Here is a 25,432-nt window from a genome sequence, read left to right as displayed (position 1 = left end):
AATTCAGAGAAAAATTCCAAAGGGTAAACGGGATGGGTGGGAGGGGCACTGTACCCACTCTTCTGAGAATTAACAAAGCCTACAAATTGCCAGACTTCAACTCCTTTGCAATATTTGGTGTGTTTACCAAAGTGGGTAAGTACAATTCCTTCCTGCAACTGGGCAAACTAAGCCAAGCTGACCCTATCTTCCTTCTGGGGACTGACCTGCAGAATCCAACCAAAAATAAAACCCTGCCAGTGCACTTATTGTCAGATGCTATGGCTTCCATATTCTCCTGGGATAATGGCCATTCCAATAGCTAAATAAGGACTGGAGCAATTTTGTGCCCATTCCTGAGCTGCCTGTGTGCAGTATAGCTGTCTGGACCCAAGAGCAGGAACCCTACTTCCCTCATGGCAGAACTAGAGTTGTGCCCCAGCAATCTTAGAAAGTTATCGAGTGCAAGTCCTGGCCAGCCATGGTACCCAAGCAGCAGGTCCTAGGAGCTGAAATGGTTTGCATGCCTTATGTCATGTAGCAGTGATGATGAATAAAGCCCGAGGGGCAAATATAAGGAAGATGGTCTGTATGTGTGTGTGTCTTCTCCCTGTCCCAATTTAGGGCTTTTCAGTGATTTATTATTTCAACAGTAAATCTTGGGCACACACATTACAGAGTTAGTGACACAAATTAATAATGAGTTAGAAATGTCTCTGTGCTTTAGAACATGTGAATATGCAATTCTTATAGCTGATTTTATCAGGCGTTTTAGAGAGAGAGCCCATTTCCATGGTTTGCTTAGTGTATTTTATCTTCCATTAAATCAGCCACTAGAGTCTTCCAGCAGCTGCTTTTACTAGAGTTTTATAGAGTTCCAGTCTATTGTGACTTTGAAAAACAGAGGTTTGGTCAGATCTATAAAATTATGAGGGACGCAGGTGGCGCTGTGGGTAAAACCTCAGTGCCTAGGACTTGGTCGGTGGTTCGAATCCCCGCGGCGGGGTGAGCTCCCGTCTTTCGGTCCCAGCTCCTGCCCACCTAGCAGTTCGAAAGCACACCTAAGTGCAAGCAGATAAATAGGGACCGCTTTCTAGCGGGAAGGTAAACGGCGTTTCCGTGTGCTGCGCTGGTGCAGGCTCGCCAGAGCAGCTTCGTCACGCTGGCCACGTGACCCGGAAGTGTCTCCGGACAGCGCTGGCCCCCAGCCTCTTAAGTGAGATGGGCACACAACCCTAGAGTCGGACACGACTAGCCCGTACGGGCAGGGGTACCTTTACCTTTATAAAATTATGGGGATAAGACTAAGGCTCTGTTCTACTAAGGCTCTGTGGCTACTAAGGTTCTGTTCTGCCTCTACTGTCAGAGGCTGTGCACCAGTTTCTGGGAATCACAAATGGGGTTTTTCCCCTCAGATCCTGCTTGTGAGCTTGTGAAGATGCAGGGCTCTTCATATTGTTGCACACCATCCCTATCTCCAAGTGGTGCGAGAATCCAGGAGTCGCAGGCTCTTATCGAGGGTTCATGTTTCCTTTGGAATGAAGGCCAGCAGAGACTGCATTATCTCTATGATATATGGTTTATTTACACATATATACAACCTGAGCCCACAATGAATGGGTTCACAGCATTAACACCCCAAGAGGGTCTTCTTCACTCATAGCCACAGCCTTGGATGCAAGCAGAAATCAGGCATGTCTCTCCCTTCCACTTCTAACTTACACACACACACACACACACACACACACACACACAAACACAACTCACCTCTGGGTTGTGTCTTTTTTCTAACTGCCAGCAAGTTGAGGAGGTTGTCCAACCTATTTGCTGTCTGGCACAGAGGCACTTCTTTTGTTATATATTTAGATCCCCTCCCCCTCCCCCTCCCCCTCTTTCCTTTTCCCTTTCTCCTTATGTGATGGAACTCCTATTTGGGGACTTGCCTGGCTTTTTTCTGGCCCACATAGGCCCAGTCGTGATAGTTGGCCTTGGTGAAGACTTGATGTTTTCATCCCCCAAAAAGTTTTTGATTTGAGTTCCTACTGAAATGAGGCTGTATTTTCATATTTTAATGTTGTATTTTAATCTTGTTTTTAAGTTGTATTTCAATCAATTGTTTTTATACCTGGTGTCAGCCGCCCTGAGCCCGGTCTTGGCTGGGAGGGCGGGGTATAAATAAAATTTATTATTATTATTATTATTATTATTATTATTATTATTATTATTATTTATTATTATTATAGAGGGCCATTATCAAGAGGTTTGCTCGTCAACCTGGGAAGGTAGCCCATCTAGGAGAAGGAAAACCCTGATCCTAAACCTCTGCTGCTGCTTTGCAGGATATCTTCAAGAGAAGGAAAGGTTAAGGCGTAAATCCTACACAAAGTGGGGTGGTGCCTTGTACGCCTCCTTCCAGCAACTCCTGCAGCTAAACTGGTGCCAAACATATTGCTCTGCTTTCTTTTGGACCACATCAGCAAGGCTGAGTGGCGTGTGTGTCTTGTCATTTAGGCAGCCCAGGGACTCCATACACACTGCCCAGGCTTGCATCCCAGGGAGGTCACTTCAGTGCCAGTAACGCAGCAGTTTGACTTCATCCCCAGAGGTGCACTCCATTGCCTCTCAAGACAGGTGGATGCCAACAACACTGTCTGGCTGTTTCAACCATTTGAATCCTTGCTGGATCCATGAATCAGAACGGTCTCAGCATACTGCCATTCCCCTCCCCCCCAACTCATAGCACTATGTTAACAACTGGCTTCCCATGTTTTCTTATGTAATGAAGTTGAATTTATGACCAAGATGCATAAAAAGCTTTGCAAAAAAAATGAATTAGCAAACTGATACTGCCAGTCAAACACTCAAATACTAAAAACCAAGTGTCCAGCACCATGCAGAGAAGTATACAGTGGTACCTCGGGTTAAGTACTTCATTCGTTCCAGAGGTCCGTACTTAACCTGAAACTGTTCTTAACCTGAAGCACCACTTTCGCTAATGGGTCCTCCTTCTGCTGCCGCGCCGCCGGAGCACGATTTCTGTTCTCATCCTGAAACAAAGTTCTTAACCTGAAGCACTATTTCTTGGTTAGCGGAGTCTGTAACCTGAAGCATATGTAACCTGAAGTGCATGTAACCCGAGGTACCACTGTATGTACAAGTCACAGCCACGTAGCTCTTCCCAATGTTCATCTCTCTCTCCACCAAGTGGATGGAGTCAGGGCAAAATATGAGCATTGAAAGGATGAAACAGGGATTTTGCTATCATTTCGCCTCCAACATTTCCCTCTCCCTGCTCAAAATCAAGCCCCTACTCGAAATCACCCTACATACAATAAAAATCAGCTTAAGGGGAGATTTTGAATGGGTAAGTGGCCTGAGTTGAAAGTTTTAATCAACCATTTACCCCCACCCCAGTCTTATGTTGAAGACTGCAGCCTTCTCAGCTGTGTATGAGTATGCAGTAGGGAAGAGAAAAAAACCACGGGGAGATGCATGTAACTTACCGTAATTCAGCATGTAATTTCAGCCTTGCACCATTGATTTCAGTGGCCTTAAGCACACTTAACTCTGTATTGGGTTGTGATTGGGGCTCCTTTGTTTGGTCCATTGTTCACAAAGGCAAGCAGAGCTTGTTCTGTGTAGCAGAATTATGTGCTCTGGTCTGTTGACAGAAGCAGTTACAGTAGTCCTAACATCCTACTCACAGACTGTTTGGATTCAAGGCTGGTATTGCTATGACAACCAGTGCTGCTGTATAGAATAAATCTGCCTGGTTGGTGTATTGTGCTAATAAATCCAAATGGCAGCTGAAACGCTTGTGGGTTGCTTCAGTTTTCTGTGTGCAGTAAGCTGAGTTTGGGAATTTAATGTGTTGGATAAATTTAAAGGGGGGTTCCCAGACTGGAGGTTACCCTCACATAAACCCAAAGGAAAAGGATGCAGGCTCCAAGTGAAAAGATAGGCCTTTATTGAAATACAAATGTACACAGGGACAGCCTCAAAAATAAGGAGAAGGCTGCAAAGAACCACATCTGACGCAATGTTTTTTATACACTTCCAGACTACACACGTCATTTAATTTCACTGATCAATGGATCACACCAATTTTAATAGTTCCAAGCCAATGCCATCATCCTGAAACAATCAAAATCATTTGGCTCTTCAGATCAGCCCTCATCATAATATCATGTGATTACATATAATCATTTTCAAGTGCCTTTCTTTATTAAGACTTTGACTAATTTTCCTGTACATTAAATGTCTTCCAATGTCCTCTTTCATCAGTCTACAAAACAATTCAAGATTAATCACAACTGCCATGTCTAGCTGATTCTCTTTTCATGCATACAATGCCCACCATAGATTCTAACAGTTTATTCTTTCATTGTTCTGGAACACACATTCACTATGTACAGTACCTAAAAGCAGCTAGTTCTGTACTGTAAAAGACAGGTACAGGCCCTTTTAGCTTAGCTAGGCCATAGACTCAAAAGAAAACAGAATAATCAAAACACAGTTTGATTAAATTATTATTTCCTCCAACAAAAGAATATGTGTGAATTCAGCAATAACACATGATCTGTTTATGAAAGCTATTGCTTCCTACTATTATATCTGTGTAAAAGTTTTGGGGTGTTTGCTGTGTGGGAACCCTCTTCGATGTCAGAGGTGTGCCCCACTCCTATTGGTCAAGGCACCCATCACACCATGAGGTGGATCATCTGCATCCTTTATTCCTATTGGTGGGCAAGGGGTGGAACACCTTGAAAGGACTAGACACACTGGAGAATTTTGAACACTAGCTTGGATGGCAAAGGGACTACATTGACAGAGGAGCTCTCCATACATCCCCATAGAGGGATAAAACCCAAAGATTTAGGATTAGCACCTACAGCTTCGAATTAGACTATGGGGGACTCAAAAATCTGCTTCATCAGATCACTAGTATGGAGATCAATCACATGATAGCCTAAAACAAACTTTTGCAGTACACACATATATAATTTATATCAAATGTGTACACAGCCTCATACCAGGACAGATGACTTGTTATTTTTTTCTTGAATCTAGCTCCTTTCCCTGATTTTGGTATAGAAGCCTAATCTATTTAAGAACAATGGATTTCTTTAAGGAAGGCCTGCAAGTTACAACCTCTTGCCTTTGCTCCTCAAACCTACTATTCTTTTTTCAGAGTCCACATTCTGTGGCAACTGACAAAATCAAGGAAAGAAGTCATGCCAAAGCTAAAAGGCAAACCAAAACCTAAAGCCGGCTTAGCTATGAATATCCTTGAAAAGTTCCTGCAAACTTATGAAAAGCATTGCACGGCATCCCAAAGTTGTGTCAGTCCAACTATCAAACAGGATTTACAGCAATGTGTAACAAATGATACGTTCATTACTAAGGTAAGAATGGATTATAAATAAAGAATTGACGTGCCTTTGTGAACTAGAACCAAATGATGTTGGGGATTATACCCCAACTGTATTTTTTAATCAACAACAACAAATTATTCCTTTAGAGGGAAGCATGGTTCTAGCTGATTAGCAACTCTATTGCCCTCTCTCCTGAGGTAGGTTAACCAGAAGTTATCTTCTCTCTTTGTATATTTGCAATTTGCTAAGGTAAAGGTACCCCTTACCGTTAGGTCCAGTCGTGAACAATTATGGGGTTGTGGGCTCCTTTATAGGCTGAGGGAGCTGGCGTTTGTCTGCAGACAGCTTCCGGGTCATGTGGCCAGCATGACTAAGCCGCTTCTGGCGAATCAGAACAGCGCACGGAAATGCCGTTTACCTTCCTGCTGGAGCGGTACCTACCATATTTGTCGCTCTATAAGATGCACTTTTTCCCTCCTAAAAAGTAAGGGGAAATGTGTGTGCGTCTTATGGAGCGAATGCAGGCTGCCAGCTATCCCAGAAGCCAGAACAGTGAGAGGGATCACTGCGCAGCGCTCCCTCTCGCTGTTCTAGCTTCGCTGTGCGAAGCCTCTTCAGGGCAGGGGGAGCCTTCATCCCGCTGCCCTAAAGAGGCTGCGCGTGGCTATCCCAGAAGCCAGAACAGCGAGAGGGATCTGGCTTCTGGGATTCAGAATATTTTTTTTCTTGTTTTCCTCCTCCAAAACCTAGGTGCATCTTATGGTCTGGTGAGTCTTATAGAGCGAAAAATAGTATTTATCTACTTGCACTTGACATGCTTTTGAACTGCTAGGTGGGCAGGAGCTGGGACTGAACAATGGGAGCTCACCCCCATTGCGGGGATTCAAACTGCCAACCTTCTGATCGGCAAGCCCTAGGCTCTGTGGTTTAGACCACAGCGCCACCTGCGTCCCTGCAATTTGCTTAAAAGTCCATTAAATTAAACCATGCAAAATGAACATCTGATGGCTCCTTTATTATGAAAGAGCACCAAAGACACACTAGTGCAGTGTGAGTAATTATATATTACATGATGCCAATGCCAAAGATGTACCCTCCAACATTTCTCGATGAAAACAGGGACATCCCATTCCATAATGATATAGAATAGAAGCTATTTACTTTAAACAAAAGGCAAGGTTGATAATTAACAGTATTGTTACAGAAAACATTGAGATTATGAAGGGCACAAGGCAGGGATGCCCTCTGTTACCTCTACTATTTATATTAATGCTGGACGTTCTGTTGAGGAAATTGAGGGAAGAGGAAAAAAATAAAAGGAATCAGTAAAGTTTTAGTGGCAGGATTGTTATCAAGCTTTTCTTTTTCTTCTCTAGTTTGTGCTTACAAATGTAGAGAGCTTATCAAGAAATGTGCATCCAGTTTATCTCACTCCTTTACTGAGGACTATCCGAGATGAACGATATCGGCGAGGGAAGGAGCTCTGTATCTGTGGAATTAACCTATATCCTCAAGATATTGCAAACCTTGTAAGTTTGAACACAAGCCATTGGTAAAGGAACCTGAGACTTTCACAACCAACTCAAAAAATAAAATAAATACAGTCTGGACATCAGCTTCTCACAGTCATTGTAGGAGAGAGCCAGTGTATTATTGAGGGTGGGAGAAATGAGACTCAGAGTCCCTGCCATCGCAGCTTCTCCCTTCTCTTCCCACAAAGCATACAGTACCTGCCACTGGCTACAACCACAAAAAGCCTTGCTTGAAGGCTGCAACACCTGTAACCCAGGTGCCAGGGACCTTGGGAAATGTAGTTCTCCAGAATGCCCAAGCCCTTTTTATGGATGCCATATTCCATCTTACACTTGGGATGATCTTTTAAGTGGGGAACCATTTGCTGTTGCTGAACTTATTCACCATCAAGCTGACAAGAGTTCACTTGTTGCTAGCTCTGGACCTGGAAGCAGCTAAATTAAAGAAATTTGCAAGGAACAAAGGCACTTGAACAGTGTTTTTTGGACCCCAGAGAAACCAATGCCATTTTTCTAGCCCTTGGCCCAATATGCAAGTGTGAGTAGGTTGGAGTGGGTCTAGAGGACAGTGTTGCTGGCAAATTTGATGACTCAACCAGACACCTGTGAGTATGCACATCTGCTTCCTACCAAGCATGGGACCTCAATGTGTCACAGATCATAGAATCATAGAATTGTAGAGTTGGAAGGGACCTAAGGGTCATCTGGTCCAACCCTCTGCAATGCAGGAATCTCAGCTAAAGCATCCATGACAGATGGCCATGACAGATGATCCATAGCAGGCCCATCCAACTCCAAAGAGACTGAGATCTACTCACAGCATAAAAAAACTGGCAGTGATCTACCCGTTGTCATTGGAGGATTGACCAGAGTAGTTGAGCTTTTTGGGGGGAGCCAAAGTTTTTGAGCTGTTGGACAGGCCTGATATATAGCCATCTGACTCGTCAGTCTAATCCTCTTCCCTGACTAGAGTGTTGGCCACCATCTAGGGAAGTACAAGTGGAGAAATAACTGTTATTCCACGGTAGCTATTTGTAAACTGTAGAGAGAGTGTATGTTAACATTTTTAGCACTGGAGAAAGGTAGAATGAATGTACATCAGGGTGAAAAATATGACATCAAATCGTATTCATACCATGTAGTTAAATACAAAACTATGGTGTCCAGGAATATTGAATGTTATGCTTTTAGTGTGGCAGGGCTAAGCTAAGTAGGAACACTTTCAAAGCACGCAAAGAATTCAAATTAGAAGCGTTAATCGTTTGGATAAATCTGGATTTTTGTTCTTCTTATTTGTGTTTTAGGCAATCTTGCTAGAACTGGATGGACGTACCATCTACCCCTTTTCCAAATTAGAAATAACTCATCATGTATTAGACCTTTGGAGCATGGAGAGACTTGGAATGGCTCTGCCTTACAGCCGTCTGAGTTCTCTTGTTCTGGATTATTCCAAGTAAGAAAAACTATTAGTTTCACTTCTTCACCCCAAAGAAAAGAGGAGCTGTGGAAGCCATGTAGGAGTTCCTAGATTATTGGTATCGGAACTCAAGAGTGGCTTGTGATATCCATGTGGTTGAGCTGGAGCAACCAGCTCAAACCTCTTCACACGCTGAACTCAGGTAGACTGGAAGAGAACAAGCTCTTACCTAGTTCTTCCCCAGGTGAAGGGAAGTGGACATAGCTAAGTCTGGCAGGACAACTTACTCTATGGTATCTCCCAAACCTCCAAAGCAGATTTGGGGGAGGCATGGAGGTAAGCTGGTTGGAAGGAGCCCCATTGCACTAATGGGAGTCTGGCTTCTGTTAATACAACCAGGTTGTTGAATTCAGTCAATTCAGTCAAAATGTACTGTCAAGGACCAGCTGGTTGAACCAAGTCCATCTAATTTGTCTTAAACCTAGGGAAAAGGGGCTTTCTGGGGACATGGCAGGGATGGGACCAGAGAGGGTGGATTTATGCTGGATCCTAAGCCCATTTAGCTCTGTCATGTGACCTGGTGACCCAGCATAAGTTAAGATTGCAAAAAGGATGGTGTAACTCAAACACTATTTTAAAGGTTTGTTTTCCCTCTACTGGACTTATATTGGCTCAGCCAGCAGTAGCCCTGCTCTTTTGGATCTGTTGTACTTCACACCAATTTAATTTATACCAAGCTTACTTTATGCCAGCTTTTTGTGTATTGTTCCCTTATTTTTTCAGTTTAAGTCTTTCCAGGAATGTGTCTAAATGACTTGCTTCAATTAGAATCAAACCTATGTGCAATACTAGAATACTGGTTGAATAACTATATGTTTAAGGTAGGAGTAAACAGCCTTCTTTTAAACTGTTGTCTACCTAATTTATTATTTTCTTTACAGATGTGGTGATAACTGTGTCAATAGACTTACTGATGGATTAGATGGGAATAGAAAGCTTTTAACTCTGAGCCTCTGCTACTGTGATTTAGGGCCCAAAAGTGGATTAACATTAGCAACTCTTGTAGTCCAAACTGCCATTTGGTATGTTTTGATTGATTGATTGATTGATTGATTTGGAGCTGGGTTTGAACTGTTTTAGAGTGTTTTTATTCTGCTTGTGCTGTTTTTGTTGTTTGCATTGATGTTACTGCTTTAACATTTTTGATTGCTATATATCTTGTAAATAGACTAAATAATTGTTTTCTGTTTTGTTTAAAATTTCTGTAATGGGGGAAAATCTGCTTCTAAAAACAAGAAAAAATGTTGAAATAATACTTAATATTCTTTTTAACCATTGTCTGTGAAATCATTTAAAATTGTTTATTGCAGCAACTTGTTCCTGAATGGTAATCACTTGCAGTGTTTGGGGGCCATAGAACTCCTCAGACCAATAGCAGAGTTTGAAGAAAGCATTGGACAAGTAAAGAAAGCAAATGCTCAACTCAGCCTTGAAGGTAGGATTGCCTTTGGGGCAATTCACTCATGCAACTTGCATTGCAATCCTGTAACATAGTACGTTCCATTGACTTCTATGGGACTTACACATAAGTGTGTGTATAGGATTGCAACCTTCTAAATGTTAAAATTAAATGGTATGATTTGCCATTTTTAAAACAACTCAAGCATTTACATATTTCAGCTCTAGGCAAATCTCCACTAAAAACAATACAAACAGGACAAAGTTCATTATGGCCATGCATTTTCTTGGGCTGTTTTTAAGACACGTCTATATGAAAAATAATGAAAAGAACAAACAGGAGGAATAGAAACTGACAGTTTCAAAAAAGGAAATATGGACAGCTTTCACTCATCTTCAATCAGTTTCCATTGTTTCAAGGATCTACTTAGACTTTGGAGAGCAATGCATATAAAGTATATATGGAAGCAAATCTTTGGTGGTTCTTGAGGTTTGTGTCCAGAACTGTGTGCAGCATCAAAGCACAGCCTCATGTTCTGCCTGATGTTTTGCACATCTCTCAGGTGTCTGGCTTTGACAGGGAATGAATGGATGGTGAAAACTCTACAAGAACCTCCCATTGTTTTAGTTTTAAAAATAAGAGTGAAATATACTCGGAGTCCTGTAGTGAGTTCATGCTCTTTATTGAAGCTTGTAAAACAGTGAATGAGTTGCCCCCCAAACCTCAGGCTTTTATATACATTATTTACACAATGAGTCCCGTCTGATTGGCTGGTTCTGCTTCCCTCCTGGAGCCTGATTGGTCTTTTCCTGCAGGCCAATCAGTTGTTGCATTCTAGGATCCTACTTGCCTATTGTTCTAGGATCGAAGCTTAGTATATAACAAAGAGAAAGGGAACATCATGGATTTACTGAAAATGGAGGCAAAGCTGCAGAGCTACAAAGCAAACCCACAAGCAGCAGCCAGTGGAACTGGCTCCGGGAGAGGTCAGTTAAGACAAAAGAGAAGGCCCATGCAAAGGAGGCATCCTAGCTGAGGAGCCTAAGTGTGGAAATACCAGACTTTTTGTTGCAATCCCATGATTGTCTGCAACGCTACTGGAGAAAAGGGGCAGTTCTGTATAGTTTGACTTGATTTCGGATATAAAGAGCAGTGCAGGAAGCAACAGGACGAAGTCCTTCAGCCTGTGCTTGATAGTGATGTCTGCAAATAGCAAAATGTGCTGATGGTTAGGAGGCTGCTGCATGAATCAGAGATTCCTAATGATGCGGTCATGCAGATGTTTTGAAAGATCAGGTTTATAGGCTTGGAGTTAACTCAAGCAGTTCTTTAATTGGATTTGGGCAGTCGAAGCAGTTATAGAAGTATCTCCCCTCTACCCCACCCCACAGCATAACTGTGGCAATGCTTGATTCCAAGTGTATTTAAAACTGACTCATATAACTCAACATCCAGAAGCTCAGAGAGCACAATTCAGGCAGGGTAGCTGTGTTCATTTGGATGCTGAGCATCTTTCAGGAGGGCCTGCGAGAAATCGTAACAACAAAATTTAAGCTTACTGCCTTTTCATTTTCAGCAGCCAACAAAGATGCAGATCTTCACTCAAAAGTTGTGAATCTGAACACTACTTCGAAGACAAATAGTCCTACAACAATGGAAAATAGTAGGAAGAAAAAGAAACGGAAAGGTAAAATAAGACAGATAAATGTTAACACTACCACTTACTCTTCATCCAGTTTTCTAGTTGAAGCTGGTTTGAGGAAAAACACAACAAATTTGTCAACAAGCTACAGAATTGATACAGATTGTAGTTTACGTCATGTGAATGCAGCTTCAAAAACTAGCCGTACTGGATGCAGAGTAACCTGAAGTTGCCTATCTTCATTGTATCAGAAATAATAATTATGTGCTTACGATTTGCAGTCTCAAAGAAAAAAAGTAAGAAACCTGACCCTGGCCCATGGTTAGCTAGGCTGCATTTGGCTGATAATGCCATAGATGGAAGGTTTCGTCAAACAGAAGAAAACCTCAGAGAGTTTGTGCAGCTGTTGACTAGGTAAGGCAACTGATTAACAGGACATGGAATCACACTCTCCTGTCATTTATGGTATTGTGGAACTGTGAAACAATTTTCATTGTTAATATTTTCTATCATAGTCTAATCAGGTACTCTGACCATCTAGTAGAAGTTGATATCGATGGCAATGCTATAGGAGAACAAAGTGCAATCAACATATTGGAAGCTCTTAAGGACCGAAAGAAAGGTGGGATAATTGCAGTCAATAAACCTTTAGATTTGCCAGCTTATACAGTGGTACCTCGGGTTACAGACGCTTCAGGTTACAAACTCCGCTAACCCAGAAATAGTGTCTTGGGTTAAGAACCCTGCTTCAGAATGAGAACAGAAATCAAGCAGCGGCAGTGCAGGAGGCCCCATTAGCTAAAGTGGTACCACAGGTTAAGAACAGTTTCAGCTTAAGAACAGACCTGCAGAATGAATTACCGTAAGTTCTTAACCTGAGGTACATGTATTGATACTGCACAACGATGTTGGAATAAGCCCGAATGAACCAAGTGCAACTATTCTGAGCAAATATACCTAGGATTGCACCATAATACCTTCTTTGCTCAGACCTATCCCATTTGGAACTTTCTCTCATTTAACCAAATACTGATCCCTGTGATAGTGACAACCCAAGAAAAAATTGAAAGTTATTTGTAATGGCTTATCTTTATGTGTAGGCTTTCCCTGATCCATACGGTCAGGCTCTGTCATCACCCAGGGATGAAAACTTGTGTGCAGACAAGTCTTCATTGTTTACTATTAAATGTTCTTCATGGTTATGAGTATTTATGGAAAATGATTGTTTATGGTATACTGACTGACTGATTGAATATTATTATTTGTCTCTATAGACAAAATGCCACACATAAACATTGAGGTAACACCCCAGATGTCATCAGTGACCTTCAGGGAGATTTTCAAGAATTGTTCAAAAACAGCAAAAAAGAGGAAGAAAAAGGTGCAATAATTTGATTCCCCCTATTTCATTATTTATTTATTTATTCACACATATTAACACACATACACCATTTCATGTATATGCCACATTTGTCCTATTGAAGATTTCAGGGTGGTGCAGAACCCATGGTTTCACAGTACAAATACAATAATCAAACAACAGATAAAAATCCTAAAAGCTAACATTCTAACAAGTTAAAATGCTTGCATGAATCATATTTTTGCCTGGCACTGAAAGAATTGTAGCACAGGCACCAGGCCTCTTTAGAAAGGGCACCCCATTGCCAGGACACTACTAATAAAGCTCTTTCGTTAATACAAAGATGCACTGAGATGCTGCTGTTTGCTTAGAAACAAAGGTTACTGAGCTAATGATAAATGAAGATAAATAAGACCTTCATGGACTGTACTGTCATCAGCATAATAGAAATACTGCAGTCTTTCCCCAAAGTATAGATAGACCTTGATCCCACAATCTTAAGTAACAAATAATTGATGGAGAGCTGCAAACCATGGGAGGAAGGGAAAGGAACAAAATTCTGTGTATTAAGTCTCAGAACTAAAGTTAAACTAGTAGAATATCATGTTTATTTTCTGAAATTCTTTCCACAGTAATGAGTTGCACTGAGTGGAATAATCCATTGGTGGCCATTCCATATAGTGCCATCTAAGAGAGTTGCAAGAATAATGTTCATTCCATCTGCTTAATTGGTAACAACTCCCATTTGGCTTCCCCTCTCCCAGAACTCTCATTTGCCGCCATTTCTCCTGGCTGCCTCTTGAGAATTGAGGCAGCAAGGGCCTCTAGAGTAGTGTGTCTTGGACTGAGAGCCAACCATCCTGATCTGTCTTCTGCACTGTGGTCATCATGTAACAATTTCTCCAGGCTAAAAAGTTGGATCCAGGAGATAAGGATGTGTGGAAATGGTGGGAAGAGGGTGTAGATGGCTAGATCAGGTTGGTCCTCCCTTTTCCAACGAAACAATGACTGATGATAGTGCTGACAACCTGAGTGTGGTAGTGGCAGCTGGTCTCCATTAAGCCTGATGGGGCAGAGGCAGGGCAGTGTATGGTAGATTTTGAACTGTAGAGTTCAAAGGGATCCCAGGGATCATCTAGTTCAACCCCCTGCAATGCAGGAATCTTAACGAGATCATACATGATTGATGGCCATCTAATATCTGCTTAAAAACCTTCAAGGAAGGAGAGACGACTTGTGTGTACACTTCCTCTTGTTGGATTGGTGTGTTAGACTTAGTATCCAGCTACTTTCGTTTGTTCCACATACAATTGCTTCTTATTGGAATCTTCTGAGATGTGTTTTGTTTTGTATTTTACAGAAATCCAAGTGATGAAGTCCGGATTTGCCTCCTGCAGAAATTAGGTTCAAAGAGGTTAACATACTTCAGCAATTATTTACATGCTGTTCTAATCTTTGAAATACTACAAAGACGGTTTATACTACTTTATTGTGAAAGTACTTTATAACTATTTACAACCACTTCCATTTTATTGGATTAAAAGTATGCAACTGCCAAAAAAACACCTTCCTGGTAGTACAACTTAACACTTGTATCATTTCTTCTTCTATTTTCATTGCTATTTGGAGATGTATGTCAATCACAGATCAACTATAAATGAGTAAGTTCAGATATTGGGGTCATGATGGGATAGCTCAATGAAAATGTTGACCTAGTGCGCAACAGCTGTGAAAAAGGTGAATTATTCCAAGTGAAAATCAGGCTTTCATAGGTGCATATAACAAATTATGGCAGAATTTTGAAAAGGATGTTTCCTGTCCTTGGTCTCAAAGCAAAACATAACCTCCTGCTTTACTGGCATTGTACACATGAGCAGCCACTTAAGTGGTTAGTGTGTTGGACTAGGGCCTTGAGAGACTAGGGTTCACATCTTGACTGGGGATGACCTTGGGCCAGTCACTGCCTCTCAGTCTAACCTATCTCAGCGGGTTGTTGTTGGGATTAAATGAGATGGGGGATAACCACCTTGTCCGCCACCTTTAGCTCCTTGGAGAAAAAGGGCTATAAATGCATTACACAGAGTAAATAAACTTGGCAACATACACTCTGGTCTCCTGATAAAAGGATGCACCCTCTTTTTCCATACATATATATGAGCAGCTCAGGGCCAGATTTAGGTTTGATGAAGCCCTAAGCTACTGAAGGTAATGCTGCCCTTTATATATCCAGCTGGTTTTGTTTTTTTGTTGAATATATGCTATATGGTAATTTATGGACCTCATACGTCCATACAAAACACAAAACACTGTTGCTGTATGTAGGTTTTATTTTATTTGTTTTTCATCTTATATTTTGGAAATGTACATCCAGGGGTTTTTTTTCTTTAATTATTTTGGGGGGTCCCCAACAGAGTGGGGCACTAAGCTATAGCTTGTTTAGCTTATACGTAAATCCGGCACTGCAGCTGTGCATATACAAAAGCTGGAGACGGCGGCACGTTTCCCTGCTTATTTAACACGGGCTATAACGGAGGATTTTGCGCCTGTGGCACAAGACACCGCCCCCCACCCTATGTTTCTGCGGTGAGGCTTGCAAATCGACCCCGCACAGAGCTCAGGCCCCGTCCCGCGTTAGGCCTCAGCCCTCTCGCCACCGCTGGGTGGTGGTAGAGCTCCGCTCCGCCGCTCGGGGAGCCAGGCGGGCGGTTAAGCGAGCAGCTGCTGCCGTCGCCTCCGCCGCCGCCTCCTCCTGCCGCCCCCAGCCATGGCCGACGTGGAGGACGGGGACGAGCCAGGTGTCTCGGCTCCTCACGCGGGTTTCTCGGGCTCGAAGTCGGGCGGCGTCGACAAGATGTTCTCGCTGAAGAAGTGGAACGCCGTGGCCATGTGGAGCTGGGACGTGGAGTGCGACACCTGCGCCATCTGCCGGGTGCAGGTCATGGGTAAGACGAGGGAGCGGCGAAAGCCGGGCCCCGGAACAAAGGCCTCGCTCAGGAGGCGGCAGCGGCGGCCTCCTCCGTCCTTTCTCAGGCGCCCTGGGCGAGGTTGGGCCGGGCTAGGCCTCGTCTCCTCCCGGTGAGGGGTTCCTGAAGTGTCTCTTCTCACCCCCCCCAAACCCGGGCAATATTAGTGTTTTATTCTCTCGTTATTTTTTTTTTTGCGAAGGCCGCAGGGCGCCGGCGTTTCCTCCCCCTGGGTAGGAGGGAGGGGGAACGGGCCTTTTTGTCTGCTGCTTCAGGATGCCCTGCCGACGCTACCGGCAACTAAACTGTGCTTCAACATGGGCATTGATGAGATAAGGCCTGCCCTGCGCCCCTTCCCCACCCTTGGGCCAGACGAGAGGTTCCTAGCTGCTTTCCTATGCTCACGTATGGGGCCTTGCCCCTGAGAGAGCATCTAGGCCGCTGTAGACAATGAGAGACCTAAAATTAAAATGGTTGGAGCATTTCTAGTTTTTATATTAAAGAGAAGAACATGCTGCTTGCTCCTTTTCGATCCTAACACAGCCATAGGATCCCGAGGTTCTAACTGAGGAAGCAAACCACCACCACTGCCTTCCCTCTTTTTCATAAGACTCTCTGGATAAACTCCATGATTCTGTTCAGGATAAGATTATAAAAGGTTACGCCTGGACGTTAACAAGTCTTTTATGTATTCACTTAAGAAGATATCACCATGGGAATGCAGTAAGATTTGTTACAATGCGCATACCCATGAGTAAGCTTGTGCAAAATAAATGAATTGGCTGGTTTTCCTATTTGGTAACCAAATATCACCCTTATGAACTGTACATATCACTAGAGCAGATCCTATATCCTATCCTTCATTGCATTTTTACAAGTCTTTTTTTCCTATTTGCTGTTGTTCCTGAAGATATATGTGATTTAATGTGTCTGTAATAAAAGGATGCTGTCTCTGACTTTGAGCATCACTATATGTAGGATGCTTGCTTTGTGCTGTATCTGTTTTCATGGTGATCCCACTCCCTTTCTGGCCTGAGGGCAGCACTGGTAAAGCTATGCTTTCTCTGTGACCAGTGCCTATGGACAATTGGCTCCCTAAATTGGTAGAATGGCCATTCATCTTTTCACCAGAAGCAGTATTAATTTTTCTTTTATAAAATGTATGCTTAAATTACGCATCTGGGTGACAGCAATGAAATCCTGTGGATTCCAGTTACATTTTCTTCCATTTGAGGTGTTTTTGTAATAACCATAGAAGTAACAATGTGGCTGTGTTTGGGGGCCAATTTCCCAAAGCAGTCAGTCCAGTGTACCTTACACAGAGGCATACTGTCTGCACGGAATATCATAGATTTGTAGAGTTGGAAGGTGTCAAGATGATCATTTAGTTCAATCCCCTCTGCCAATGCAGGAATCTTTAGGAGGCTCAACCCTGAGATTAAGCGTTTCATTCTCTACCAACTGAGCTAACTCCAGTGGCATAGCGTGGGTTGTCAGCACCCGGGGCAAGGCAAGTAATTTGCGCCCCCTAACCCTAACCCCCAGATGTTGCGGCCAGGGCCCCCTGCACCCCCCACGCTACGCCACTGGCTATCTCAGTGTATTTGCTCCAGGGCATTCTTCTAAGAAGTGATGTGTTAGGAAGAGGAATTACTGCACAGTGAATTAATTTACTGCTGGATTGTTCACCACATTTCTCCACATAGTCCTTCAGACAAAGATGAGATCACAGAGAAAGCAAACTATTAATTATCAGCGTGAACCCTAAATTTTCTAAAGTAAGTTGGAAGAGCCTAGCTTTTGTGGTGTGGAAGTGGCTGAGTTAGTGGAAGGTCATGCATTAGGGTAAGTTTTAGATTAATGATCTTGAGGTGCTTAGATTACATGACACAGTATGCGTGCACCATTAAATGTTTGTCAGTGACTGTAGATGCTTTGGAAACACACTTTTCAGAGCTGCTTTCAGAACATCATACTTAGTCTTGTCCTTGTTTACATCTAGATGCCTGCCTTAGATGTCAAGCTGAAAACAAACAAGAAGATTGTGTTGGTATGTTGTGATTTCATTCTCTTGTTATTCAACCAAAGGCTTTTTCTTAGTGGGGTGCTTTTTAAAGTTTCAGCTAAATAGCTCTTATTTTTGTGCAATAAAATTCAGGAAAGCTTCATTAATGTAAAATGACATACATTTGTATAAAATACTTGGCCATAGGAAATCTGCAATTTGTCTTTTATGTATGGGTATGTAACCATGAAATACTAGTTACATAAGCTAAAACATTTGATTTGGTGAGGTCTGTTGTATCTTCAGGCATTTTTCATAAAAATGGTTTGTTGAAAGAAATCTTGGGATCTTAAAACAAAAACAAAAATTGGTTTCACAACTTACTTTTACTTGCTGATTTTGAGGATTCAAGGGTGCTGTTTTTGTATTGTGCTTTTTATTAAAATGGGCATTAAAAAGTTGAATTCTTACCACCACTTATTTGTTTGTATTTCCAGACTGATCTTGCTTTTAAAATACTGTAGATGTAGAAAGTACTGAGTCTGATATTTTGCACTTCAGCACATGGTAATTTATGTAGCAAAGCACTATCAACTGCTAAAATGCATTAACCAAGAACATGAAAAGTGATGCTGGGTTGAAATCTTCACATAGAAGAAATTTGCAATACTTCTTTTTAACATAAAAATGTATACCTGAGCTTTTAAAAGCAAATAGTGCAGGTTCTGCCTGGTATTCTGGAAGTATATTTTGGACGGTCTCCACACAATAATAATAGCTTTTGAATGGTGCTGATAGCGAAATCTGTAAAAGTGAAGTATTTGAGTAAGAAATGCTAATAAGCTTAGACAACAATTCTTCATGTGCTGTAAAGTCTTAGGCTACTTTGAACTACTTTGGCACACCCAAATTCTCACATGCTCAGTCAGACTCTTGGCTTCCTTTCTTTGAACAAGTAGATTTATCCCACCATTCCAAGGCCATATCCCAAACCACTCTGTGTCATGCTGGGTGGCATGAACGCCTGCTGTTCAAGAAAAAAAGGTGTTTCATTATATTTGGAAGACACTGCTTTGGAGCATAGCTACAGTGATGGGAAAAAGAAAGTGCACCCTCTTTGAATTAGGTGGTTTTACATATGAAGACATAATAGCAATCATCTGTTCCTTCGCAGATATTAAAATTAGGTAAATACAACCTCAGATGAAAGGGAAAAGCTATGTGTGTAAAACTAAGTACACCTAATGATTCATTTGCTTGTAGAACTACCTTTAGCAGCAATAACTTGAAGTAATCATTTTCTGTAGTGCTTTATCAGTCTCTCACATCATTGCAGAGGAATTTTGGTCCATTCTTATTTACAACGTTGCTTCAATTCATTGAGGTTTGCTGGCATTTGTTGATGCACAGCTCTCTTAAGGTCCTGCACAGCATTTCACTTGCGTTGAGGTCTGGACTTTGACTGGGCCATTGCAACACCTTGATTCTTTTATTTTTCAGCCATTCTGTTGTAGATTTGCTGGTTTGCTTAGGATCCTTGTCCCATTGCATGACCCAATTTCAGCCAAGCTTCAGCTGTCAGGCAGATGGCCTCACATTTGACTGTAGAATACTTTGGTAATACTTCACGGTTGACTCAATGACTGCAATGTTTCCAAGTCCTGTAGCTTCAAAACAAGCCCAAAGCATCACCCTTCCACCACCGTGCTTGACAGTTGGTATGAAGTACTTAGGATGATATGCTGTTTGGTTTCCAGCAAATATGGCGCTGTGCATTATGGCCAAACAAATTGTTCCTGAAATCTTGTGGTTTGTTCAGATGCAACTTTGCAAACCTAATCCATGCTGCCATGTTCTTTTTAGAGAGAACAGGCTTTCTCCTGGCAACCCTTTCAAACCAGCCATACTTGTTCCATCTTTTTCTGATTGTACTGTCATGAACTTTAATATTTAACATGCTGAGGCCTGTGGGGCCTGAGATATAACTCTTGGGATTTTTTTTTTTTTTTGCAATTTCTGTGAGCATTGCAGGGTCTGACCTTGAGGTGAATTTGCTGAGACATCCACTCATGGGAAGATTGGCAACTGTCTTGAATGTTTTCCACTTTTGAATAATCTTTCTCACTGTAGAATGATAAACTTAAAATTGGTTGGAGATGGCCATAGAACTTTTCCCAGTTTCATAGGCAGCAGCACTTGCTTCTCTAAGAGCATTGTGTCATCTTTCCTCCTTGGCATTGTGTTATAACACACCTGAATGCTCCAGACCAGCAAACTGCTAAAACGTTGGCTTTCATAGAGGCATAGAGGTGGGCACACTTACTGATGATCAATTAGGTGAGCACATTTGATTAGCAGCACCTGTCTGCTACTTGGCCTCTTAATTTCTATGGAAGCAGTAAGGGTGTACTTCGTTTTTCGCACATGTTTTCTCCGTTTTGGCTTTATTTCTGTTAAATAAATCAGGACATGGTGTAATATGTCATGTGTATGACGTATCTGAGGTTGTATTTACCTAATTTTAAGACCTGTTAAGGAACAGATGGTTGTTATTATGTCTTCATATGTAAAACCACATAATTCAAAGAGGGTCGCTTTCTTTTTCCCATGACTGTATTTACAAGAAGCAAAGTCCTACAGCAATACTGAATATTATATTGAGATAAATGCTAGCACTTTGTATTAGATCTAACCATTTTTAACTTGCTGACTCAAGTTTAGTTTTCTTCTTCTTTTTCTTTCAGTGGTCTGGGGAGAGTGTAATCATTCCTTCCACAACTGCTGCATGTCACTGTGGGTGAAACAGAACAACCGCTGCCCCCTCTGCCAACAGGACTGGGTGGTTCAGAGAATAGGCAAATAAAAGCACTGGCAGTTCTTCTTCGGACTTCTTTGGAATGATGTGCAACCAAAGACATATTCCCCCATGAACAAGGGGAGCATTCATGTCATGGGAGAGTCCATTTTATTTATTTAGGTCTAGGTTGATGCAAGTTTATGGAGTTGGATTTGAAATCTTTGTGTTGGTCTGTGGGATCAGCGTGGTTTCATCAAAAACGTTAGATACACAGCGTTGAAGAATGTATCTAAACATTTAGTGTGAACTCTGTACATTTGTTTAGGAATGCTTTGGAACTTATGAGGCCCACAGTTATCTATGTTCAAAGCAGTTCCAGCTAGAAATGCCACTTATTTTTGTCTGAACTGAGGAATTCAACTGAAATAAATAGTTGTTGGCGATGCATTTGTTTTTGCTTTCTTTCATTATGATAAAATATTTCCTTTAGGTATTTATAAATAATTGTTACTTTGGCACTAATAAGGTTAAAATTGATATTCTTAAATATGTATTTCTCACAAATTTCTCGTAAGAACATAGGAAGCTACTTTATACGAAGTGAGAGCCTTGGTCTGTCTAGTTCAGTATTGCCTACACTTGCTGGCAGCGGCACTGCAGGGCTTCAGGCAGGAGTCTCTCCCAGCCCTACCTTGAGACTGAACCTGGGACCTTATTCATGTGAAGCAGAGGCACTGCCACTGACCTAATGCCCTTTCTCCAACACTCACTCTTGAACCTTTTACCCTGTGAAGTGCTCGGGTTGTTTTCTTCCGTAAAGCAATATAACGGAAAATGCAAACATTAAAAAGTCTTGTTAGTTGAAGACTAACAGAAATGACTGATAAAGGTAAAGGGACCCCTGACCATTAGGTCCAGTCGTGGCCGACTCTGGGGTTGCAGCGCTCACCTCGCTTTATTGGCCGAGGGAGCTGGTATACAGCTTCCAGGTCATGTGGCCAGCATGACTAAGCCGCTTCTGGCGAACCAGAGCAGCACACGGAAACGCCGTTTACCTTCCCGTCGGACTGGTACTTATTTATCTACTTGCACTTTGATGTGCTTTCGAACTGCTAGATGGGCAGGAGCTGGGACAGAGCAACGGGAGCTCACCCCGTCACGGGGATTCGAACCGCCAACCTTCTGATCGGCAAGTCCTAGGCTCTATGGTTTAACCCACAGTGCCACCCACATCCCAAAATGACTGATAGTTAGCAAATAATTGCTGCTGTATGGTATATGTAACCCCCCCCCCCAAAGCCAGGATCCAGATACTTGCATGTGTATGAATTTTCCCTTCTGGCTGTATCCCATTGCAGTGCAACAATTCCTATGCCAGACGGTCCCCTTAACCTTCAGAAACACTTTTGGATAGCAGGACAGGTTGTTGTGGAAAGGGGAGGTGCAGGAGAGCCCCAGTGCATTTCACGTGTAGCCCTTTGGATCATGATAATCATTACATTATTACATATTTGCCCTCCCACCCCCTTAACAAACAAATAAGCAACCTTGTTCTTAATTATAATCAAGATGAGACCAATGTGAATATATCTTATCTTTCCAGATAGATAGCCCAAGAGGAGCAGCAGAATAATGGGAAAAATCAGGCATTAATATTGACTCCATGTGACCTATAGTATGTATTTATTTATTTAGACTGAGCTCCTTTAAATCTCGTTGGTTTCAGAAACTTAAGTGAGTTTAACCTGCAGCATTTAAAATACTGAAAACAGTGCTGAAACAGCCATTTTATTTTCTGGCACCCACTTCAACCTTGAATGAACCATTTCACCATTCATACAAATCCAGGCTTAGAATACCAGCCCCTGCTGAGTAGCTTAAATGAAGGTTGAGGTTTCCATCCTTGCATGGACTTGAGTTCAAAACTGCAGTTTCATAAACCAACTTTCTGTCTCACCTCTACAACAGTTTAATCTCATGAAAGCTGCTACCATTTGCTATAAACTTCTGAAGAACACCCCCCCATAAGAATTGAGATGTGCAAAATTGTTGTATTCTTTACATAAACCTGGATCATGTAGGCACAAGTTGGTATACAGTCTAAGCGGTGGTGGAACTTACTGGCTGTCCCCTGAATGTTTGCCATTGGGGTGCCCATGGGCACAATGATGCCCTTGAGGGCTTCCATGCTGCTTACAAAGCCTCTGAGCCCCCGTTCCCTACTGCCGTCTTCTACATGTATCTCAAATGATCCTGGATGCCACAAGATGAACACTTCACTACAAATATGCAGGAAACTATTCAGTTTAACTATCGATCAAAAGTAAGTCAAGCTTCATAAGTATGAACACATTTGGTCTTTATAGGGTTGTTTTGGAATTGGTCTGAACCTCTGAGCCACTGACTAGTTTTGAAGTGGTATTAATTAATTTACTAACTTTGTTCCAGTTTCTGCTACAAAAAGATAGTACAAAGTGTGCCTGAGCAGAAATCATGTTTCAGGAGCTGTATGTCCACTGGCAAGCCTTATGAATGTATGGTTGTTTTGGCTACATGCCTGAGACTGCATTGGGACTTGTAACTTGCTTAGACAGATCACCACAGTGTGCCTGATAAATGCAAATGAGAACAGGGAAAATGACCTTTGAAAATGTTTTCTTCTTCTAACTGGAACACAGCAAAGGCTGGTCCTACTGTGCATACTGACCCCTTGGGACAATTGGAGAATGACCCCTCCCCTCTCCGCTCCCCAGCACTGGAGGTGTGAGAGTTATTAAAATAAATCACAGCAATCCTTTGTAAAGAAGTGTTAGGACATCTAAATATAGGGGTCACTATCAGCTCCCATTGTAATCCCATTAGTTCTGTCAGAATCACGGAAGAACTGAAGTAAAAACTTAGTTTCAAGTGGGCTTTTCAATTTCAGGAGCCAGAATTGTGACACCCGAGTTATATTTTGGAAATGAGAATCAACTTCTGCCATGTTGCGAAGGAAACAGACTCTCTTGTTCTGATTGTACATGGGATCATCCTTATTTTTAGAGCACCAATTATTCTTCGCTTGCTCTTTGTCTAAGCCGATTTGGGTTCCTTCAGAGGGAGCTGTGCCATGACAACAACGAAGATTTTGTGCAGTATAAAAGTGCAGCTCACAATACTGTTATTTCCCTGGATGGCATCTATCTGTATGTTGAGGTAGATTTTCACTCTAGGACTGAATGGTGCATTTTAAAAGAAATCTGACTAAAGCCTTTGATACTTCCTTCTCAACTTGCCACTTCAAATAATTATGTGGTTCCGAAGATAGCTGTCGTTTTTGCTGAATGTTTTCTTTTGAAGCACTGCAAAACACAGAAAATCTCAAATTCCCTTTTAAAAAGCCAGCTTCAGAGCCTGCAGACATGGTGGACGTGCTGTGGAGAATCAAGGTACCAGGGATGGTGGGCAGGAAAACATATCAGCTCTCTGAAAGGGCATGATGCCATGTGTTCTCTATGGACCTGGGGTTGAAACGGAGGTCAGAGTGGTCTCAGGCCTGTGTGAGGAAGAGTAGGAGCTGAGTTGAGAAATGTACGCCAGATAGTTGTGGCAGCCGTGATGAGGTTCTCCTGGGCTGTCATCCATTTAGCTATAGATAGCAAACCCAAAGCTCCTTAGAGAGAAACCTCTTACCAGCCACTTTCCACAAATGGTACATACACCTAAAGGTACTTAGTGAAAATCCTTGAGAGGTATTTAATGCTAAAGTAGTCGGTCTCCCTAACATGTGTTTGTAGCCTGCACTTACACTCAGGCAGTGGCGCAGGGAAAGCCATACCAAGGCAGCCACCCCAAGGCAAGCCAGTGTTCTTGCCCCACTGAGGCTCTGCCACCCTAGTACATCGCCAAGATGTGTGACATGGGGGGACTGGATAACCTGATCGCCAACACAGCATACCTTGAGGCCAGGAAAAGCGGCGATGTGGATGCCAAGGAGATGCAAAAAAGACGCAGGAACCTAGCTCTGCCCAAGGTTGAGGAATGTGCGGAGATCAAAAAGTCGATGACTATGGATTATGAGTCCATTTGCGAGCAACAGCCCATTGGCAAGAGTTTTTTCCGGGAATTCTTGGAAACGGTGCCTGAGTACCTGAAGGCCAGAGAGTTTTTGGACGAAGTGGTCGCTTGGGAGCTGGCAGAGGACCACATCAAGGACAGCTACCTAGAAGGCATAGTCAACATGTACTTGAAGAATTGCAGCAACAGCTACCTGAAATTTCTCAGTGCAGACTTGTCAAGCAAGTGCCAGGCAGCTAGCAAGGATGATTTTGAAAAAGTCACATTATCAGCCAGGGAAGAGACAAATGCCTATCTCAAGGGGAAACCCTTTGATGACTTCCAGGCTAGCCCATTCTTTGATAAGTTTGTGCAATGGAAAGGCTTTGAGCGGCAACCTATAAACGAGAAGCTCTTTGACGAATTCCGAGTACTAGGCAAAGGAGGCTTTGGAGAGGTAAGGAGCTATTCTTTCATCTCCTGGGCAAGCAGATAGGCCTAGGCCATGCAATGAATGGCCTTTAGCAGGCAACAGGCACTGGGCAACTTGCCAGTCCTCTGCATGCACAAGATCTCTTGTGACGTAAGCCCATATTCAGCCTTTTCTCTGATAATCTCCTCTGCACTAACATGTACTCAGGAGCATGGGGCAGGGGTTCATTTATTTTTCACAACTATCCCTTCCTTCTTGTTCCTCAAAATGTCTTACATGTGGTTTGCTTGCTTGTTTAATTTACAGTATTTTTATACTGTCCAATAAAAAGTTCTCTGGGCAATGTACAGTAAGTGTTAAGAACATAAATTATGCAAATAAGACATGAGATGAAATAGGTTTCCCAATGGAAACACTTATGGCTGCTACTGCGGC

At 42.4% G+C, this 25,432-nt stretch overlaps 3 protein-coding genes across 7 annotated transcripts in view; all 3 read left to right on the top strand.

Moving 5' to 3' along the window:
* Positions 1 to 14,329, top strand: LOC310678648 (uncharacterized protein). Of its 2 annotated transcripts, XM_083442905.1 has the most exons (11): positions 1 to 135; positions 5,171 to 5,384; positions 6,731 to 6,883; positions 8,191 to 8,339; positions 9,245 to 9,385; positions 9,674 to 9,798; positions 11,339 to 11,449; positions 11,686 to 11,818; positions 11,920 to 12,026; positions 12,679 to 12,785; positions 14,125 to 14,329. In XM_083442905.1, exons 2-11 carry the CDS (start codon positions 5,214 to 5,216, stop codon positions 14,134 to 14,136), a joined length of 1,209 nt encoding a protein of 402 aa, XP_083299031.1. In that variant the 5' UTR covers positions 1 to 135; positions 5,171 to 5,213; the 3' UTR covers positions 14,137 to 14,329. The 2 variants fall into 2 exon arrangements, with proteins under 2 accessions (XP_083299031.1, XP_083299032.1); XM_083442906.1 differs by lacking the exon at positions 9,245 to 9,385.
* Positions 14,330 to 15,198: 869 nt separating this feature from the next.
* Positions 15,199 to 20,976, top strand: RNF7 (ring finger protein 7). 3 transcript variants are annotated; one of them, XM_083443061.1, is made up of 3 exons: positions 15,199 to 15,839; positions 17,730 to 17,777; positions 20,477 to 20,976. In XM_083443061.1, exons 1-2 carry the CDS (start codon positions 15,529 to 15,531, stop codon positions 17,740 to 17,742), a joined length of 324 nt encoding a protein of 107 aa, XP_083299187.1. In that variant the 5' UTR covers positions 15,199 to 15,528; the 3' UTR covers positions 17,743 to 17,777; positions 20,477 to 20,976. The 3 variants fall into 3 exon arrangements, with proteins under 3 accessions (XP_083299187.1, XP_083299188.1, XP_083299186.1); XM_083443062.1 differs by having other exon boundaries at positions 15,333 to 15,699; XM_083443060.1 differs by having other exon boundaries at positions 15,433 to 15,706.
* Positions 20,977 to 21,124: 148 nt separating this feature from the next.
* The window catches only part of GRK7 (G protein-coupled receptor kinase 7), a 44,899-nt gene continuing 40,591 nt past the window's right edge, over positions 21,125 to 25,432 (top strand). Inside the window, exons 1-2 of one of the 2 annotated variants that reach the window (XM_083442790.1) lie at positions 21,125 to 21,333; positions 21,833 to 25,021. In XM_083442790.1, the coding sequence (XP_083298916.1) occupies positions 24,419 to 25,021 (603 nt within the window). In that variant the 5' untranslated portion in view covers positions 21,125 to 21,333; positions 21,833 to 24,418. Of the gene's footprint in view, positions 21,334 to 21,806; positions 25,022 to 25,432 lie in introns of those variants that run through there. The other variant, XM_083442789.1, reaches the window with a different exon arrangement.

Source organism: Podarcis tiliguerta, assembly GCF_965153285.1.
Source record: "Podarcis tiliguerta genome assembly, chromosome: 5".
In the NCBI taxonomy this organism is placed as follows: Eukaryota; Metazoa; Chordata; class Lepidosauria; order Squamata; family Lacertidae; genus Podarcis; species Podarcis tiliguerta.
Note: the sequence above shows the minus strand (reverse complement) of the source record. Positions and strands in the feature narration are given on the sequence as shown.

Bases quoted from the DNA above. Each gene is read 5' to 3' on its own strand.
- RNF7 (XM_083443060.1), top strand. From the start codon at position 15,529: ATGGCCGACGTGGAGGACGGGGACGAGCCAGGTGTCTCGGCTCCTCAC. The intron at 15,707-17,729 runs GTAAGACGAGGG...GTTTACATCTAG, and splicing joins CTGCCGGGTGCAGGTCATGG to ATGCCTGCCTTAGATGTCAA. The intron at 17,778-20,476 runs GTATGTTGTGAT...TTTTTCTTTCAG, and splicing joins CAAACAAGAAGATTGTGTTG to TGGTCTGGGGAGAGTGTAAT.
- LOC310678648 (XM_083442905.1), top strand. From the start codon at position 5,214: ATGCCAAAGCTAAAAGGCAAACCAAAACCTAAAGCCGGCTTAGCTATG. The intron at 5,385-6,730 runs GTAAGAATGGAT...TTTCTTCTCTAG, and splicing joins ATGATACGTTCATTACTAAG to TTTGTGCTTACAAATGTAGA. The intron at 12,027-12,678 runs GTGGGATAATTG...TTGTCTCTATAG, and splicing joins TCTTAAGGACCGAAAGAAAG to ACAAAATGCCACACATAAAC.